General features: G+C 37.2%; 1 protein-coding gene across 1 annotated transcript; it reads left to right on the forward strand.

The window, feature by feature from the left end:
- The first annotated feature begins 907 nt into the window (after positions 1 to 907).
- On the forward strand, positions 908 to 18,940 carry LOC140144716 (coiled-coil domain-containing protein 83-like). The gene is made up of 11 exons (XM_072166527.1): positions 908 to 1,002; positions 3,939 to 4,071; positions 5,249 to 5,333; positions 5,898 to 6,066; positions 7,326 to 7,493; positions 8,493 to 8,584; positions 9,785 to 9,853; positions 10,465 to 10,586; positions 12,565 to 12,686; positions 13,310 to 13,503; positions 15,211 to 18,940. Exons 2-11 carry the CDS (start codon positions 3,947 to 3,949, stop codon positions 15,394 to 15,396), a joined length of 1,332 nt encoding a protein of 443 aa, XP_072022628.1. The 5' UTR covers positions 908 to 1,002; positions 3,939 to 3,946; the 3' UTR covers positions 15,397 to 18,940.
- The last annotated feature ends 1,337 nt before the right edge of the window (positions 18,941 to 20,277 follow it).

The following is a 20,277-nucleotide window of genomic DNA, read 5'->3' on the forward strand; positions in this document are numbered from 1 at the left end:
GCAGATGCTGTATTTTTTGCACTGTCAAGTCAGATATTTCTAATAATTTTTTATCTTCTTTTTTTTTTTTTTTTTTTACTTTCTTTTCGTGATAGACAACATGTTTATCTGTATTGAAAATGAAAAGCAAAATAATTGTTAGAAATAAGAGTTAGAAATCACTGTGAGCGCTGCTCATAATTATTTTTAGTAACTAGTGCACCTGCGGCTGTGAGAGCCCAGATGCTGTGAGAGCACTGGCATGATAGCGATACTGTTTGACCCCAGATGACCTTTGAACTCGGATGACCTTGGTGCAATTTTTTTCATGCTCCCCTCAGTCATACGAAGGATTCCACCTATCAAGTTTAAGCCCAATAGGGCAAAGTTTAAATTTAGCCCCTACATGACCTTTGACCTCAGTTGACCTCAATTTTGTTTTATGCATATATTCCCTCGTATCAAGGATTGCACCACCCAAGTTTGAACCCGATAGGACAAAGTTTGAAATCCATGACCTTTGACCTTTGACCTCGGATGACCTCCATATAATGTTTTTCATGCTCCCCTCATACAAAGGTTTTGACCCACCAAGTTTGAGCCCGATCGGGCAAAGTTTGAAATTTGACCCCTCCGTAATGACCTTTGACCTCGGTCGACCTCGACTTTATTTTGGGCATATATTCCCCTCGTATCAAGGATCCCACCCACCAAGTTTGGGCCCGATCGGACAAAGTTTGAAATTTTGACCTTTGACCTTGACCTCCGATGACCTTCAAAACCACGCGGTCAATATGCTTTTCCCGGCACCTACCCATGGCGCAAATATCGGAGTGATGCGTCGAAGCGCGGCGAAACGCATAGCCGGACACACAGACAGAGACCGCTCATTATTTTATTAGTATAGATTGGTTTAGGGATTTTTTCAGGGATTTTTTTGTCCAATAGGAAGAATTGTCTGGCAACACTGTAAATAAAGATGGCTTCGCGGTGCTAGGAAACGAACGAAGCTTTCTCGGTTAGGTAAGCTTATAAAAAAATGTATATTTATTTAATTTGTTTACTTAAACACAGAAATCATCATGTGTTACAGCCCTTTCATACTTTTGCGCAGTAACCTGACGTACATAGCTTTGAACAGTGTCAGCCAATGTTATATCATTCATACATAAATTCTAGACAATTCATTGGTTGATTGCCATATTGTTGCCATTTATCATTTTTACCATCAGCCTCTCCGTGTGATAGTTTTTACCATCATCGTGTTGCGCCAGAGTGCGCCTGCGCCAAGCCGTCGCTGACTGACTCTTAGACTCTTAGACTCGCCGATTTAGTTATATGGGTGGACCCCAAATGTGAAGTATATCACGGCAAAACGTGTTATGTTGATGAAAAAATGTATTTCCGACCTTAAATAGTATTTTAGTATAGAATTTATGTTCGAGTGATATAAAACAAATCTTAACGGTCTATGAGTGTGATGGTCGCAATATAATCACGAGTTGAAAGATGGATTGTTCCATTCCACTCGCCGTTCCGGCTCGTGGAATGGAACAATCCATCTTTCACCTCGTGATTATATTTCGACCATCACACTCATAGACAGTTAATATTTGTATATTAATGCATGAAGTGCGCCTGTTCTCACTCATGATGAGCATTGAATTGCACTCATGCACTTGAAATGAAGTTGAACTTGAAGGAAGGAAGTGTGATGAGATGACATGCATTGGCATTGCATGATTGCCAATCATAATTGCTGTGAGCCTGTGACTGAATTCCTGTATAACAGGTGAATTCAAATTTACCATCAAACCGCAGCATTTTATTTGTCAAATGAAAAAGTAAAGAAAGCCACAACTGAAAACTGTTTTGTCAGACATAGCCCTTTCCGTAGCAAAGTGCCAAAGTTACATCTTGTCAACAAAGATTGACTTTCAAGTTTCATCAAAAATATTCAGCCAACATTTTTAATGCATCAATTAAAAAACAAAACAGCATAGTCTCATGATAGAGCAGCTTTTCTATGTGGAATCAAAATCCCTCTAAAATTCCATGTGCGATTTTCTCATTACAAAAATAAATCATATTGGGAAGTGAAGTATAGACAACATATTTATGTAGCCTATTGTAGGTTTCCTTGAAAAATCTGTTCTTTTAATTTTCTATGTAAAATATGTATTGTGTTTGGCCTGGGGCCGGTTTGGGCCAATTTGGCTGACTAGCAAATATGTGAACTGAGGTTTGCCTTTATACTTCACCTACTACGTGTTGTGTTGTGACAGAGCTAGATCAGAGGCAGAAAGCTGAATCTTGGTCAGCGATCCAGTTACCCCGATAGGAATTACTTTATTCCGTGAGAGGTAAATTGATTTTTTACCAAGATTCTGATCACTGCGAGTCGATCAGAGTGCAGAGACAGTCTGAGTGCAGAGACAGTAATTTTAGCACAGTACTTCAGCGGACTACCAATTTGGCACAGTTTGTTACGTATATAGGAACTGGGGTTCTAATTGGCTAATTGAATCACGTCATCGTCACATCAGCACCTCATTCGCTAGTCAAACTACGTAGCAAAAGCATTGAACGCTACGACCTAATACGGGTGACCTAATACGCGATAATCAGAAGTGATTAGCTGAATAGTACTGAGATAGTGTTACAGGTATAATTCTTGGCCAAGCTAGAACATACCTGTTGCGTCCATGTAGGGTATTTTTAAGCGTATAAAGGCGCGTGCATGCTTTCTTCTGTACCGTGCTAGCCTATGCTATGTGTGTGTGTGTGTGTATTTATTGCAAGCCACTAGCGTTCCAAGTGTTTGAGCTTGGCCAAGAATTAAATCCCCATTCAAACCAGCAAAGACTGCTACAACTTACAAGAACTTATTCATTCCGCTCACTACTAGACTCTGGAACTCACTACCGGAAGAGACGACAAACATAATCAGCAACAAGCTATTCAAGGCAACAATCACCAAGCACTACCTCAAGTAAACACAGAAATCACATCACGCTACCACCGATCCTGTCCAGTTATGCTTCGACTTGTGGGACAGTACACCTACAAGACAAGACAAGAAACAATTTACCTGTTGCAATCCTGACTTTTAGACCACCCTCACTATTATAAAGACCAAAGTTTTACTTTTACATCAAGGTTTAGTTCTGCATCATGGTTAAAAAGTTGCCAGACACTTGGGAGTCATGGAGTCAAGGTTTAATATACCATATTGGAAGGAGGGCAGGGCTTCAATAAATACTAAATGCCATGGTGTAAAAACAAGGTGAAAACAACTTTTTGAAAACAAGTGATAATGGTCATTTTTCTTGGGAGATTTTGTCTCGAAAAATAATTTTAAAATAATCGTAAAAGCAAGAAATGTACCTTTATTTAATCAGCATCACTTCCGTGAAGTTCCATCACATGAAAAGATGATCAGATGAGTGAAAAGTTGCAGAAAATTTGAGAAATATATGGAATTTTCTCGGAAAAATACATCACATTTTTGAGAAATTCGCCATCTGGAATAAATGCAAAATCAAACTCGCTTGAAAAGGCATGATTCACTAGCATAAATTGCCGTCAAAAGGCACATACATCATGCGCTCATAAAACAGTGTCGCCTGTTTTACGTCAAAAATAGCTATTAAAACATGAATTTTGGAACAATGGGTTGTAAAATGCCAATTAAAATTGTATCTATCTACTTTTGGAATAGGCTTAGCCCCTGAAAGGAAACTATTTTGAGGGTAATAAATGAAAAATAGGGGTATTTATCAGTCTCCCACAAAAAAAAACCCTGAAAGTTAAATTTTTCTTCAAAGTAGCCTCCAAAATAGAATTTAAAGAGTATTGTGAGGTCTAGACCACAGAGAAAAGTGAGAAAATACAGTAGAATTTGAAAACAAATTACAATTATTAGTTTGCATTATTTTTGATAATTCTCCATCTCACAGGATACATCATGGGTAAGAAAGGAAAGAAGAAAGGTTCTGGGAAGAAGAGTGGCAAGAAGAGTGCCAAGAGTGTGAGTGGAAAAAAGCCTGCAGAACCTCAGATGACAATCAGAGAAGCAATCATTGCCTACCAGTAAGTAATTCATACATTTTTGGTTTTGTATTAAATTTCAATTGTACAAAGATGCAACTTCTTGTGTAACTTTTCAATTGTACAAACTTCTTGCATAAATGCCAGCATTAGCAGCAATCCTGGTTGAAATGTGTGGGGGGGGGGGGGACACTAGGCCTGAATTCGTCGGCTCTATTCCATAGTGGCGTATAGTGATTTTTGGTCATTTTTTTGAAAATTGGCACATATGTTTTTAATGATGTTCTCTTTCATTTTTTCTAAGTCTCATCAGTCATAATTAGCTAATTAATTAGTAATTAATTAATTAAATGTGGCGTATAGTTACAAAGTGACATTTTTTGTATTCCATAGTGGCGTATCGACCATACGCCACTTTTTATACACATTTTATAATTATGAAATATCGGCAAAAATGAAAAACATCGTATGTCATAGTGGCGTACACGTATCGGACCTATACGCCACTATGGAATACGAACGACGAAAAGTAACACCATAGGGATTACACGGCGACCGAGGTGGCGTACGGTTAACATTAGGTTAGGGTATTGTGTTTTGTTTGTTTTCCATAGTGATGTATAGTTTTATTTTCAGTTTGCCAGCAATAGTATGTATTTATTTCTTTTGAAAAATATATAACAATAAAATCTATTTAGTTTACTACAGAAATTTCACATCATTTACAAAATATTATGAATGTCTGATTTACACAACTCGATTTTAAATTGGCATTTCTTCAAACCTGATTTTCTCGAAAAGTTGTTTATTCGCGGCGCCCCACTATATGCCACTATGGAATACAGACGACGAATTGTCAAAAAGTGGCTGAAAAGAACAAAAAATGGGAAATTGTGCCCCCCCCCCCCCCCCCCCCCCCCCACCCCGATTGACGCCCATAAATGCCAGTATACAGGGTGTCCCAAATAAAAACCCTCGTTGCGCCCTAGTTTTCTCCTATTTCTGAAAAGTTGGTCAAATATATTTTGGTATGTCAAAAACATTGAATCGTTAGCTTTAATAAACCAAAACAATTATTTCAATCGGCTCACAACTTAAGATATATGCTCTTTTAAATTTGAGTGCAGATACCATTAGATCACACTCCCCTCCAGCTCACTTTTATGTATCTAATAGCTCAAATAAATGCTTTGTTAATTTCTTTTCTTTTCTTTTCCAGAATAAATGTTAAAGAAAAAGCTCTTGAAGATTTTATGTATGAAATTAAAGGCTTGGAGGAGACAAATGCTAGACACAAAGAAAGAGTGAGTACTGAATGGGATGGATAAAATACGAAATATGAAAAAAATACTAATAATCATATCATTATTGTGAGGGATTTGGTCAGGAATGGAAATAACTAAAACTGCTGTTGGGATGACCTCTACAGAGATTTCACCCAACCTAACAATAAATAGCATCTGAAATCATCTTTTAACAAATTTTTTACTTTGATGCAGCTAAGGTACATGCTCTCATAATCGAGAATAAGATATTTTGCCTATAGGATCAATGATGTGCAAATTTTAACACTTAGTTTGAACAAAATAAGGTGGAATTTTGACTGGAACAGGCCTAAAGGAAAACATCACAAAACGTATTCAATTTTGTTGCAATCTTTCGAGGGGTAGACTCCTTCTTTCCCCTCCCCTGGTTTGTATGCCACTGCATGGGTGGGTGCATTAAATGTGATTCAAAACTGCATCTCTTATTATGTGAAGGTAACATTGCATTACGTTCAAAAAACATAAAACATGAGAAAACAAGGCATTCTATACAGTTATCAAAGGGTACCAATACCCCAACCTCATTCTTTATACTCCCTTTAGAATGAACGACTGAAAGAAGAACAACTCTTCCACATCCGCAACTTGTTGAAGCAATCCAAGGAGCGTGATAAGGAGCTTGAGCAGTCTAATGTAGTCAATAAGGAGCAGGTAGATATTACACTCAAGGAGAAATGGGAAGCTGCACAGGTTGAAGATAAATTAATTGATGGTAAGTATGTGTGCATTAAACAAAGAACATCAACTCAGTAGCCAGGCGGTGTCAAAACTACCAATTATTTATGACTTTATGCTCATTTTGTGGGAGTAGGTCACATATATTGCATTGTGTGTGTTAATGTCCCAACATCCTCCCAGGTAGGCATATCATATGAATAGAGGCCATCAGCCTTTCGCCATCTTGTGGGTACAAATGATCTGTGTGTTCATGCGTTGGACACTATGCGCAGGGCGCAGCTTGCCACGCAGCTTGCCACGCAGCTGTTATCACGCATCAATGCGGTGATTTTGCTGTTCACGCATGGAGATCGAACGACCGTCACAGTGTGTACCCAAAAGATGGCGGCATATAACGTCACGCTGATGGCCTCTATAGAGAATATAATTATGATTTATTGGCAAATAAACAGATTAATTAGTTTTCTCTTTTGTTTTGTTTTTAAAAGTGTCACATGAAATGGACCAAAATAACAATTATATAATAATAAACACAACACAAAAGGAAACTCCTCACTTACATAACCCATCATCAATCGAAACTTTCTCATGTTATGACAATTTGATTGACACGGTCGTGTGCAGCATCTTGTTAGCTCCAATTTGATACTGCATTTGCTACCAAAAGCTCTGAATTGATATATGTAATTCTATGGTATTACCTCCAAAATGTACACGTTAATCCGGTATTGAGTAGATTGTTGGTGAAGATGATGATGTACATGTATGTAGTAAGAAAATACAGAGTGATGAGTAGGTACAGGACAACCGGCCCCCAACTCAACACAAAAGTGGGCAACCATGAGAGTTACCAAATGTTTTAAAGACCCCCTTTGCAATGATTTTTCATCAAGTTTACCCCCTTTTTCATGCAAAATCGAGGACAAAATTAGGCCCAAAACAACCCTTTTTTTGTGGGTTTCAATGACTTGAATTTCCAATACCCCTTTTCAGTGACACTAAATATTGACATAAAATTACCGGATTTTCCCAAGTACCCCTTTTGCTGATTTCACGGTACCCCTTTTATCAAATTTCGTGGACTGTCCAAATTAAATACCCCCTATTTTCCCAATTTCGCAGTCCTCACTACTGATAAAAAACTTACCCCTTTTCCGCGCTATTTGGCAACTCGCATGGTTGTCAATTTTTGTGTTGAGTTGGGGGGGGGGGGTCAGGAGAGGACACAGAATCATTCATTTTGAGTTGCAATCATTCATTTCAGTTGTTTCTTCCTTCTGATTGTTTTTACAGCTCTGACACTTGAGATTAAAAAGAAAGAGAAAGAAATAGCAAATGAGAAAAACACTGTAGCCAAATGGGAAGCCTACAAAGAAACAGGTCGCCATGAGCATGCTACACATATCAAGCTATTGGATGAGGAATTGACTGATATGAGGGCTAGTTTTGATGAAATGAAAGGTTTGTGACATAGTTTTGGTATTTCATTCTCTGTCAAAAGCATCGAAGTATGGCGCACACAATTGACCTTTTCGGTAAATCCCATAAGCCTTTGCGAGTACACCTGAGAACTGCGCAGTAACGATGTTCGATAAACGATGTGCGCATCAGGGCAGATCAGCGTGACGTCAAATGACAAGTTTTCAGGTGTACTCGCAAAGGCTTATGGGATTTACCGAAAAGGTCAATAGGGGCAGTATTCAATCTGGGTAAAAATTTAAAAGCATTTACCCACTTTGTGCAGCGCCATCCTATTGTGTCCGCCATATCTCAAAAAGGCTAATTTCCAGACTTTTGAGGGCTGTTGAATTTTTTTATTTTTAAGAACTTGTATATAGATGTACCCTATCGAATGCGACATCACTCATTATCCTCATTTAAAGGAAGTCTCCGGCAATCACAACATTATGCCTTATATGTTAGGAAAATTATTATCAAGCACGAATCACATGGTTTTATTTTAAACAAACTCATATTGATCATAAAAACAAATAAAAACAGCTTTGTCTCAACAAGTGATATTCAAAATTATCGAGTGCCAAAATTGCCTGGTGTAATGACGTCCCAGTAATACAATGAAGGCTGGCGATAGTTGAGCACAAATAACCATGACCTCATTGCACTAGAAAATTTTGGCACAGGAATTTTGAATATCGTGTGTTGAGAGACGACTGTTTTTATTGTTTTTTTATGGTTTTAAATAAAACCATGTGATTCGTGCTTGATAATTTGCGTGAATAAAAAGTTGATTCTCGCAAACTTTTATAGTTTACACAGAAGTTGATTTGCAAGAATCAAACGAGTCCCGCAAATTTATTTTGCAAGAATCAAGATTGATTCTCGCACTGTGAAATGAAATTCTGACCCTGCTTATGTTCTCCCAAGTCTCAAACATGCTTCCTCAAAATGTTGAGTTCCTGGAGAAAGTTTTTCACATTGTATAATTGTTTTTCCTCACAGGTCACTTGGAAAGGACACTGAATATAGCTAAAGACAAAATCAAGACATCAACTGAAGACAGACTTAGTGAACAGAAACACATAGCCTCACAGGTATGATGATGACTTGCATTGGGCTGTTCCAGTTGAAATTCACACTACCCCTGTGCAAGATTTTGAAAATATATTCCACAGGGGGAGTATGTTTTTCAAATGTAATTGGTCAGGGTTAATTATTTTGAAACTCATACTCCCCTGTATTATGACTGTACTTATATCTTCCACAACTGGAGTGAGTTTTTCAAATGGAAGTTACCCAATTGTCTATTCTATTGAAAACTCACCCCTCCCTCTGTGGAAGACTTTAGCTAAATCTTCCACAGGGGTAGTGTGGATTTTAGATGGAATAGCCCATTGTTTACACCAGTGGCATAGACAATTGAGAAACTGCCCCCTGTTTATGTGGAACATCTTGCACCCTTTTGGGCTGCTGGCTATCATAATATTTTTTTAATTTTTAGGCCAGTCATTTTCATCAGATTTTATATTATAAACCACTTCAGGCGGGGTAGACATAAAGCGCAATAATTAGCCCAAGGGCCAGCTGGGAAGGTTTCCAGCTGGCCCTTGGGCAAATCCACTAGCCCAGATTTGTTGGGCATTTTTTTGCAGATCAATTTATATTTGGCTTGTTTAAAGGTAAGAAGTCTCTTTAAATGTCTTAACGCAGCGCGTACTGCTGTTTGGGTTTTAGTCACCTAAATATTAGGGGTCCTGCTATCGTTCAATTATGTTTGGGTTAAAAAAAAATGTAAACAAAAGTCATTGTCACCAAAGCACAAATAACGATCGATTACGCCAAATTTCGAAAATTGGTGAAAATGTTTCATAAATTACAAAATAACAAGTAGCAGAATATTTAATAGTTATCGACTTCATCATCTTTCTAGTTTTGTAACATGTCATAAATTCATAAATTATGCCAAAATCCCAACTGGTCCACTGGGCCATCCAGATGGAAATTTTGGCCCGACAAGAAAACTACTGGCCAGTGCCAGATAGCCAGTGGCTAAATCGACCCCTGCCAATGATCTTTGACTTTGAGGATGTGTTAAATGATGTAATAGGACTTTAAACCACTGCCAAAAGCATGAAAACAAAAGTTGTATTGCTTTGTTTGCATAAAAAATACTACATACTGAGGATTTACTAGGCCCATCAATTTATAATAACACAGATATAAAAAAAAAATACAGGTTTCTTCAAAATTGAAACAAATTTAAAAAAAATTGATATACAATTGCTGATTTCCAGAAAGCCATGACCAAGTTGGACAAGTGGAGCACTCAGGAAGTCATGGATAATGATTGGTTGAAAAGAGAGGTAAGAGAGATTTACAGTAACCTTCTATTATTGTCCAGTTGTAAAGTTTGAGAATAAATACAGAAAATTTGAACCGGGCAAGAACTGGGACAGTTGGAACAATGATGGACCAGCTGGGAAATAACATCTAGTTCAACCTGAGCAAGTTGATAAACAAGTGTGACATGAGAGTGGTGGGAGACATAAAGATGACAATTTCATCAAGGGTAGATGCAGTATTGTTGGTCGAAGCAGCAAAAAAAAATCGATTCTCATTATGTAAATCAATATATTATTAAAAAATAACACTTTGATGTTTTGCAAAAGTTCATTCTACAAATCATATACTTTGAAAACTTGCTTGATTTATTGTTGTTAATGAGCTATGTACGTTTTACAAAAGTGTTGTTGATTCAGCCCTCTGTACAACATAACTCAAGAACTCAGAACCTACAAAAGTATATCTGTGATATTTGAATTCTTCTACATGCTCGCTATGAAATGATCAATGCAATTTTTGCCAAAGCTCACTATCAATTGCAAGATGCTGTAAACTACCAAATCGCAACAGTTTAGTTGCTAACCTTAAGTGTTACAATTTTGATTCAAATTTTGCCACTGTCTTTGTACAGGCTGAGCTTCACAGGGTTGAGACCAAGCAACTCGCATTGGATGTAGAGGAACTAGAGAGGCAGAATCTGGAGTTGATGAGTACACTCTTTGATTGTCGCATAGAAGACCTGAAAATATCAAGGTGAGAAGCAAAGTTTTGACTCCACCAGTTTTGTATGTTGCTCATGGAGTGCAAGACAGTGTACTTCCAGATTATTTCATCATGTGCCTGGCAAACCTTACCCCTCTGAGCACAACCTGCCGATTTTTAAAACATTGCCTCTGATTGGTCAATTTGCATGATATCTTCATTTTAATCACCAATCAGAATAGAGCTTTGCAAATAATTCACCCCAATATTTTTGCGTGGTGAAATTATTCTAACAACGTTGCTGATTGGTCCAATTGATAATGAAAACTTCTTTTTGGCTAATCGGCAGGTAGTTCTCTTGGGGTTAACTTAAAGTGCATACTTGTTAAGTTTCTGCATGTAATATACACTCAAGCATGAAGATAAGAGTTTGCCCCCTCTGGATGTATTTGCCTGAACAGAGGCAAGTAAGGAAAAGTACCTTGTTGATGTGAATGCCACAAAGTCCAAGACTAAACTATAGTGTGTCTTGTCTCAAGTTGAGAATAATGCCATGTTGGATTTTGCAGTGCCAATTGGTGCCTTAAAGGGGGGTAACCCTATCAGTTTAGGATATGGATTTTCTTCAAACTTACATACAATTTCAAATATTGTCCCCTTTATGCATCTATGGGAGAAAACGAGAACATTTTCAGCGTAAAAGTGAATAATTAGCACAATTAGCAAGCCAATACGATGGTATACATGAATTGCATTGTGGTCCGGCATCCAGAAACAACACTCCCGTCGAGTGCTTCGCCATACCACTACGCCCATCATTCTTGTGACAAAATATCTCATTCTTTTTATTTTAATTTGACCCTGATACATTTCCTTTTAATTTTGTATATTATCATCACGTACATTTTACACTTATCTTTTATTTTAGGGTTTGTTTTAATGAAAAAAGTGTGTTTTTTTATAATATTTCTAATTAATTAATTAATTAATTAATTAATTTGATAGGGGGACATTTTTCTCATATTTTTTTCATATTCCTCGTATCATACTTAACAAGATAAGGTCTTGTTTTGTATTTATTTCATCCCTTATGTATTTCTTTATTTTAGTTTTAAGCGTTTATTATTATAGCGCCCTCATTTTTTCGGACCTATTTCCGTTCGTGCAAATTGGCATGCGAGTAAAACGGCTCTTATTCACGGAATCATTTTTCCTACCCAGAATGTCGAAGGTGGTTACCAGTATAGCCTGTTTGTTTCTTGATTTCTCCGAAAATACATCAAATTGGATCGTCAAATTTCAGGATGGTAATGAGAAAAATATAATCTATTAAATGATACCAAAAACTCATCAACAATGAGAAAATCGGGGGGATGATGCTGTCGATCGGATCACGGACCTTTAACGCAGCTGCGCCACCAGCGTCGGACAAATCCCCTTCTACAGGTGCATACCCCGATTAGGTTGGGACATACAATTGAAATTTGTCACTTGCAAAATCCAACATTCTACAATTCAATATGCTTTATACTGCTTGTTCTATTGTAATGAATAATACGAGTTACAATTAGTGATGTGGTCGACATGCCTTATGTCGACATAATGTCGACGTCGGCACGTATGCCGACATGTCGACATCAAAAAATCATGTCGACAAAAAATTTTTTTTTTTTTTTTTTTTTTTTTTTTTTTTAGTTTTTTTAGAAACAAAAGTAATTCAAATGTACAACTTTTTCCAACTTTGTAAAAAAAAATTGGCATTTTTTTTTTTTTGAGTAGCAGTATTTCTCTGGTTTCCAACCTTGAATAACAAGTCAGTTTGGGCCTATAACTTGATTTTCTGGCCAGAAATATTTTTTGAAAATTAAAAAAAATTTTTTTTTTTTTTTTTTTTTTAGAATTTTTTTATGTCGACACACTGTCGACGTCGGTATACGAATTATATCGACATGTCGACAATAAAAAACGGTGCCGACCACATCACTAGTTACAATCTGAAATAGTTACTTTTAATTAATATTATTTCCAGGAATTTCTACCTGAATCAATTTGGAGATAATGATAATCTTGAGGAGGATGACAGGGGCCTATTGGAATCGGATTTAGCTAAGCTTGATTTTGAAGAAAGACCAGCTATTGAAGCACCCAAAGGTATACCGATCCCGATACTAAAAGGTTTATTGATGTACTTATTGTAAAGGATTATTTATCGGATTAAGGGTTATTGACAAACAACCTTTGGGGAGGGAAATAGTGTATCTCCAGATGATTGAACCAGTGTCCCAGCAAGCTTTGATTTTAATGTATGAGTTTTGGAAAAGTAACAGACCTAAAACTGACCTTGGTGATAAATGCTCACAAAATCTGAAAAACAGTGTGAAATTGGGGTAAAATAGCTCAAACTGGGCTGAAAATAAAAGAAAATGCGTAAATTTAAGCAAGAAAAATAGCTTAAATTTCCTGGACTGGGGATAGTGGACTGAGTGAGTTTTGAAAAAATGTGATAGTTTATGTCAATATTAACTAGTGCTATCAATAATTACTGCTAGTGCTGTGCAAGGTTTGATTTTGACCAAAAGTCGACTGAGTGAGTTTTGGACAAACCACTCTTCCATCTATTATGTGATTTTAGCCATGCATGACAATCCAATGTTGCTGATCACATTACAAATGGGGGGTGCTATAGTGTCTGAGCTATCCTAGTCTAACCTCTTTGGGTAATACAAATTTATATCCAATCATATTTTCAAATAATTATTTTTCATTTATCACAGTTGTCACACGGAAACCCAGACCTGCAAGTGCTACTCAGCGTGCAGTTGAGGAGCGAGTTTTTGCTCTCCAACCTCTGGCTGATGATGATGATGATGATGATGACGAGGAGGAAGAAGAGGATGGAGCTTGGGGAGGAGAAGATGAAGATGAGGATCTTGATCACTATTTGCAATATGATGATGAAAATTTTGGGGTAAGTAGATTCAAAAGTAAGCCATGTGGTTTTCTGTCACTTCCACCTTGAGTCATACCATTCTGTGCCAAGTATTACCATGTTTTGTATGAAAGCAATTTCAAGGAAAATGTTTAAATGTTATCATGTAAAAGAATTATCCCCAAATACATTTCAACAGTGTAGAAATACTGGGTATTACTGTAACTACTCGGGTATAAGCCCACCCACCTAGATGGCAGAATTTACTTCAAAAATGAGGGGGTGGGCTTATAACCGGGGAGGGGCTAGTATTTGAATTTTAAAATAAGAACAATCATCCCCATCTATGTCAATGTTTTTTAATTGTAAGTATGGAATGTTAATTATCAACTGATATTCTTTGTATGTGAGAAAAAAGCAATGATTTGATTTAAGTCAAAATTACAACTGGGCTTATACCCGAGTGCACCCATGTTCCCAAAATGTTTTGAAAAATAGAGGGTGGGCTTATACGAAGGTGGGCTTCTACCTGCATGGTTATGGTATTATTAATGATGAAGATACAGTGAAAATGAATACAGTGTGATAAACACCTATGTTCCCGCCCCTCAACAATGATAACACCCCCACAGGGAGGTTACTAGACGCGTATTGGATGCAGCACATGCATGTAATTATACTTGCATCAAAAATGGCATATTGTGTTCATCCATTTTAAATTATCACTGTAGTTTCAAGCAATGTGTTTCAAGACATGAGAAAATGTGGTCAAGCCAGCAGCATTGGAATATTCAAGATGAAATCCACACAACCCCCTAAGGAAGACATGACCTTAATCTCCAACACAGGGATGTAGAGTTTAAATGGAATCACCCATTTAGAACCCCATAAAATTCACACTCCCTGTGTGGCAGGTAATGTCTTTCATATGGGTGTATGGATTGCAACTGGAAAAGACTATTGTTACTTGATGAGCCATCTAATCTTAGGTTTGTAACTCAAATTGATACATATCAAAGACATTTGATTTGATTTGTGATTGGGGCTTGACAACTGTTTGTTTGGGTCTATTTGAACACTGAGGTGGGTTAACACCTTGAAACTGACTGAGTTATATGTTCAGGTATGGCTCTTAACATGTACTCTCTGAAAGATGGAATTCCTCTTACGGTTCATATACCCCAACTCTAAATGCACCATGGGGAGAGCGGAAGTCTGAATTTAATATACAAATGTTGCCAATACATTTTTGTATTTGCCCATCTTTGGGAATCAAACCCGAGACCTCCAACACTGAGCCATGCTCTCCCTGTCATCTGTGTTAAACCATGACTTGAGTGCAAATACCATAAAACCTCGTCTATAAGCATATATGTAGAACGTTTTTGATTAAAGCTAAATTAATACAAACCAGCCATAAATATGCCAATACAATAGATTGGTTTTACAATAGTACTTGTATATGTTTGTATCGGTAATTTATTTGCTCAAACTCCATAATGTTATAATTTTGTTGATGGATGGTGCCCGGATTAATTTAGCTTTCTCAAAAGCATGCTATATGCTTGTAGACAAGGTTTTACAGTATTCCATCAGCTTAATATTAAACCTAGCTTTCATTCTTCTCTCATTTCATATTGATGCCAATAATAAACATGATCTAAAAAAAGTTAGAATATCATTGAATCGGTAAACAAGTAATGCCAGTGACTTACTCGGATGCTTTCATGTGTTGCTTCAATACAGGAATACCTCAATCTCGGACCTGTTGAACTGAAACTTCTGAGAGTAATCGGACACCACGCGCCTCTTCATCATCCAGATAAGCTATCTGAGGCAGAAGCTGAAGCAAAGCTGGCAGCACCTGATGTATGGCCAGTGACACCTGATATGCTGAGGGCTGTGACAGAATCACCAACTGTGAATACCTAAAATACTTAGTACGTACCATTAACAAGTGAAATAGGAAGGGATATAAAACTTTAACTCAACAAAGCTATTAGCACTTGATTTATGGCTGACCTTTGATATGCTGAGAGCTCACATCGACAGAGACTCCAATTGTGAAAAGTGAACACTACTAAGCTTAAACCAACACCATATACCAAAAGAGCGACAAGCCGTAAACTGTATGAAAGTACAGGTAGTTTTAGAGAAATGGCAATCCTAAAGTTTGTTCAGCTTGCAATTGGCAGAAATTATTTGGTGTTTGTCACTGCGCACATCAATAAAGTGCCAACTTTGGCTAACCTAACTTCATGTAATCTTGGGCCAGTCACGCATTATACAAGCGTAAGTGCTGTTCCCAATCAATACATGATGTTACGAGTCTCATGTTTTTGCCAATTATTACCTAAATAAACATTAGGGAGAAAGCAAGTTCAATGGCCCTACATTACAGTATGTTGGTAGGTATGCTATGGTTTATTCCAGCCACAGGGCTACTCTATGAAATATGACCTAAAGAAAAATTTATGACAAAACTGTCTGTTCCAGATACTGATATGTACCCTGTGATATTATCAAACCCAACAAAAAGTTATTGGTTAGAGGTGTGTAACCGTGTGGTACCATCAACACACTTCAAACTTAATGAGATTTTGATATCAAATGAAAGATCCTATTTTCTCATTAGCATATGTTGAAGAGAAAAATAGGATCTTTCATTTGATATCAATGATATCAAACACTCTGATAAGACCATCTTAATTTAAAACTTTGACTTAAAGCTTCTGAAAACCTAATGCAGAATGCGTTCTATGTAGTGCTGTTTTTTTTACCTGTGGGACAAACTGTTTGATAAGAATATAGACCACCTTTTCATCTGTCAAGGTTTCACTATAGTCAAAATGAAGAATGTTATTGAGATTTACAATTTAGGCTACTTTGTGGTGGATTTGGAAGAAAAAATAAAACAGCGGGAAAAAACCCTGAAATTTACTCAATCCAGCGGGAATAATGCGCAAAAAGCAGGCGATTTTACTAATGCGCATGGGAGCTGTAAGACTATTTTATCAAGGTGGCCTAACTATCAGTAGTCACATTAAAAAGAAATATGTGTTATTTTTGCATGAATGCTTGAAGGGATGACATTTTATGTTGTACAGAAGTTTTCCAAATATATCCAGCCACCTTCCTTTAGCTTTGTGATTTTCTATGATGATTCAAAATAAATTTGCCCAATTTTTAATTGATCGCAAATGGCATTTGCCACAAGGTTTTGAATCGGTGAAAATCATCTCCACTGTGTCTTATTCCATCCAGCTTGTTTTTTCCGTCCAATTTGTAATTTTTTATTCACTATTATATATGACAGGGCTGTCAACTCTCACGCATTGGCCGTGAGTCTCACGCATTGGGTCACTTTCTCACGGTCTCATGCCAAGGTGTAAAAAGCTGTAAAATGAGTAAAATCTCACGCATCAACATGAGTAATTTGTTGTTCCTACCCCCCCACCCCCACCCCCGCTTTCCACATTCTCGAGCGCTGTGTCTCAAATAATCATCGGTCAAAATGAACATTGGAGTCGGTAAATCCCGCTACGATTCTGTCTCACGCCAGGCAATTCCAAAAAGTTGACAGCCCTGATATATGACTTGTAATTAATATAGTAATTGTGTCAATCAGCTACATTATTTTGAAAACTGTCATGATATTGACCAAGATTCTGTATATAAATATGTATAAAATAGTTCATCATAACTCAAAACACTTATTGACAAATAGGCCTAAATGTGCAATGGCTGATATTAGTGAAAGGAACTAATTTTTTAAGCTCTGGACTAAAAATGTGGTTTTTCCAAACATGAAAGAGAATTCAGAATACAAAGTTTGTTTTTCAAAACCAATTAAATACTGTTTTTCACTGACCTGACAGTTTCGAGTGTCTTGGGCGACACTCTTCTTCAGAGTGTCCACACACCTCCGACAAATTTCGGCCCGTAGAGGGCGCACTACTCGCTGAGATGATTGGGTCATAGATGTCAGGCTCTACAGGCCAAAATTCGTCGGAGGTGTGTGGACATAGTTCACTCGATCTGAAGAAGAGTGTCGCCCAAGACACTCGAAACTGTCAGGTCAGTGAAAAACAGTATTTAATTGGTTTGAAAACAAACTAAATTTGTATTCTGAATTTCTGCAAACCTGATGAATTTATTTACGGACATGAAAGAGAATTATTCCTTTCTTAGACAAGTTCCTATAGTCTGTGGCTTCCTCGAGAGAGTGGTGTCAGTGCGTGCTCCAGTCCAATTAGTATTATATTATATTGACTCAAAGAACTGGCGTGATTTACACGGTGAGATAAAAGGCAGTACATCTGTACACACAAAAAGTAACTGTGAGTAAGTACTGACATCACTCTCTCAAGGAAGCCCCAAAAGGTGTGACTTTTATAAGCATTGATAGACTTGAAAACGAATCTATATATCAAGGTGGAGAAGTTTTATTCTGTAAGCAAGTTCTTCCTTGCTGTAGGAAAGTTCTTCTTTGCCTACGTCAGAGAATAAGGAAACCTATTTTATGAATTCAGTATCGAAGTTATGTAATGTTACGATTTCAACAGGATCACATGCTTGAGTAATAAACCACAATCAGCACACAAAGTATATGGCACTCGTAGCTATAGGCATACCAAAATAGTGTGATACGGTAACCAAGAGAATTACGTAACCACTTCAATGTTGAATACAGTCCAATGGTCCAACAAGACCTACAGATGTACCATGAATTATAACACAGTTGCATTGTTTTGGCCAAGGAAGCATAGGTATTTGATAAGTGCTGCAACTTTAATTTATGAATATCTATGACCTTTATTCAAGAATCTCAGCACCTACCAAACTCCTCAAAAGTGTCCCTATATTTAATTCTTGGGCACAGGTGTATGTATAGTTTTGTTTCATCTCAAGTTGAGAGTAATGCCATGTTGGATTTTCCAGTGGCAGATCAAACCAATGGGTTTATGCGGTTTTGTCGCCAGGGTACGAACAAATCGTGTTTCTACGCATGTGTATATGCATGCCCTGCAGGATTATGTTAGCATGTGTTATTTGAATCTGCCACTGTGAAATCCAACATGGTGTTACTCTTAACTTGAGATAAGACAGATTTAGCTGGTGTCATGTCAAAGCGTATGCATACTTTGTAGGATCAAAAGTTTGACCTTAGCGACCAGCTGCTTAGTAACAACATCGCATAGTTTTATTGGTTATTTTTTTTCTAGTCGTGCATAGTTTACATCATCATTTATATATGCCTGTGGGATGCACTTGTTGCTTTTAGATGCATGCTGTGTCCGAGAATTGGGAACAGCGCACACCGTCGACGTCCTATACGATAAATATAAATTTAATACTCCGTTGGTGAGCGACGGGCGAGTGGTAGTGAGCGACAGGCGAGTGGTATTTCACTGAACGCAAGAAAAGGAGTCGATCGCTTAGGTCGCTCAGTAGTCAACTACAAACTCATGCATTCAATTCGATTGAAATCGATTATTCTATTATTGACGAAGATAAAGAGCGTGATAGTGTGTCAATAATGTACATTGTATTGCACCTGGTTTTACCAGCATTCCTTTATAAAATAATTTTCTCAAAGAGTTAAATATTATCAAAATTTTTACTCAGGATTTCAAATTTTTACCCGCAAATTGCAGTTAAACATATCCACAGCAAAATACCGGTCCTCACTAATTAGTACATTTAATTTCCAGTTAGTACATTTAAACGAAACCTGTGATTTACGTGACAACAAATAAAATTTTCTTACAATAGAAATATCATATAGGATACTGATATGGTAGGCCGCAACCGCCACAACGTGGAGCTGCTACGCGTAGCTGACTTTTTGTTCCGTGGAGCCAAATTGACCAATCATGTTAGAGTTTTTCATTACTCGGAGGTAAAACTGACCAATCAAGTACGACTTACTCATTACGTGAAGCTTAATTTAGTCATTAAGAATTTGCCAGACGAGCTTCACGTGGTTGCAAGATATCCTCGGTCACGATAGTTATGATTCAAAAAGTAATTTATGAAAAGTACGAACCGACTTATTATTAAGATGGACATGCACTCACAAGAAACTCATACAGTATTGTACACAACTATATAGCTAGGCAGAGTGGTGGTAAACCATGCACACAATTCTGCGATCTGCAGTGTATCGCCGAGCTGATTTGTACATCTTATGCGCCGGCGTGGCTCAAGCGGAATTCGACCTTCAGCAAACCAGTTCGGATTTACTTTATATACTAGTAGTAAGCCATACATACTGTAGTTACGGTACTGCCCGCTTTTCCTATACACAATACTCGCGCGCCACCATTGACGCGTGACCTAGTGTATGTTAGAAGTATTATGCCATTGCCTATATGACGTCACTGTGTAAAAAATAACCAGTCAATATTTAAAGTATTCTCTGAAATTCTAGAAAATATAGTTTTGTAACATTTCCTAAATTTTTAGCTAATTTAGGTGTTTGGAAATATTGGTACTTTTGTGTTTTAGGAAGGATATGTAAACGACAGATAACACCAAAAAATATGAACAAATTATTTCTAAACCGTGTTAAGTCTGCAAACCATTATGCTTCTCATTTTCAAGAACGCTGGTTAACAATAAGCAGACTATTGTCTCATTTCAGTAAACAAAACAGTATTGTTACCTTTATGTCATTTATAATCATTCACCCAACTGAAACTATAATACCAGCTCATTGTTCATTGCACAGGTAAAACAGACACAAGTGCAGTGTGTATTTAACCAGAGAAGATCTGATGTAACATAGTTGAGCTGTTTTCATTGAGTGTT

The sequence above is a fragment of the Amphiura filiformis genome, unplaced genomic scaffold (assembly GCF_039555335.1).
Source record: "Amphiura filiformis unplaced genomic scaffold, Afil_fr2py scaffold_74, whole genome shotgun sequence".
Lineage (NCBI taxonomy): Eukaryota > Metazoa > Echinodermata > Ophiuroidea > Amphilepidida > Amphiuridae > Amphiura > Amphiura filiformis.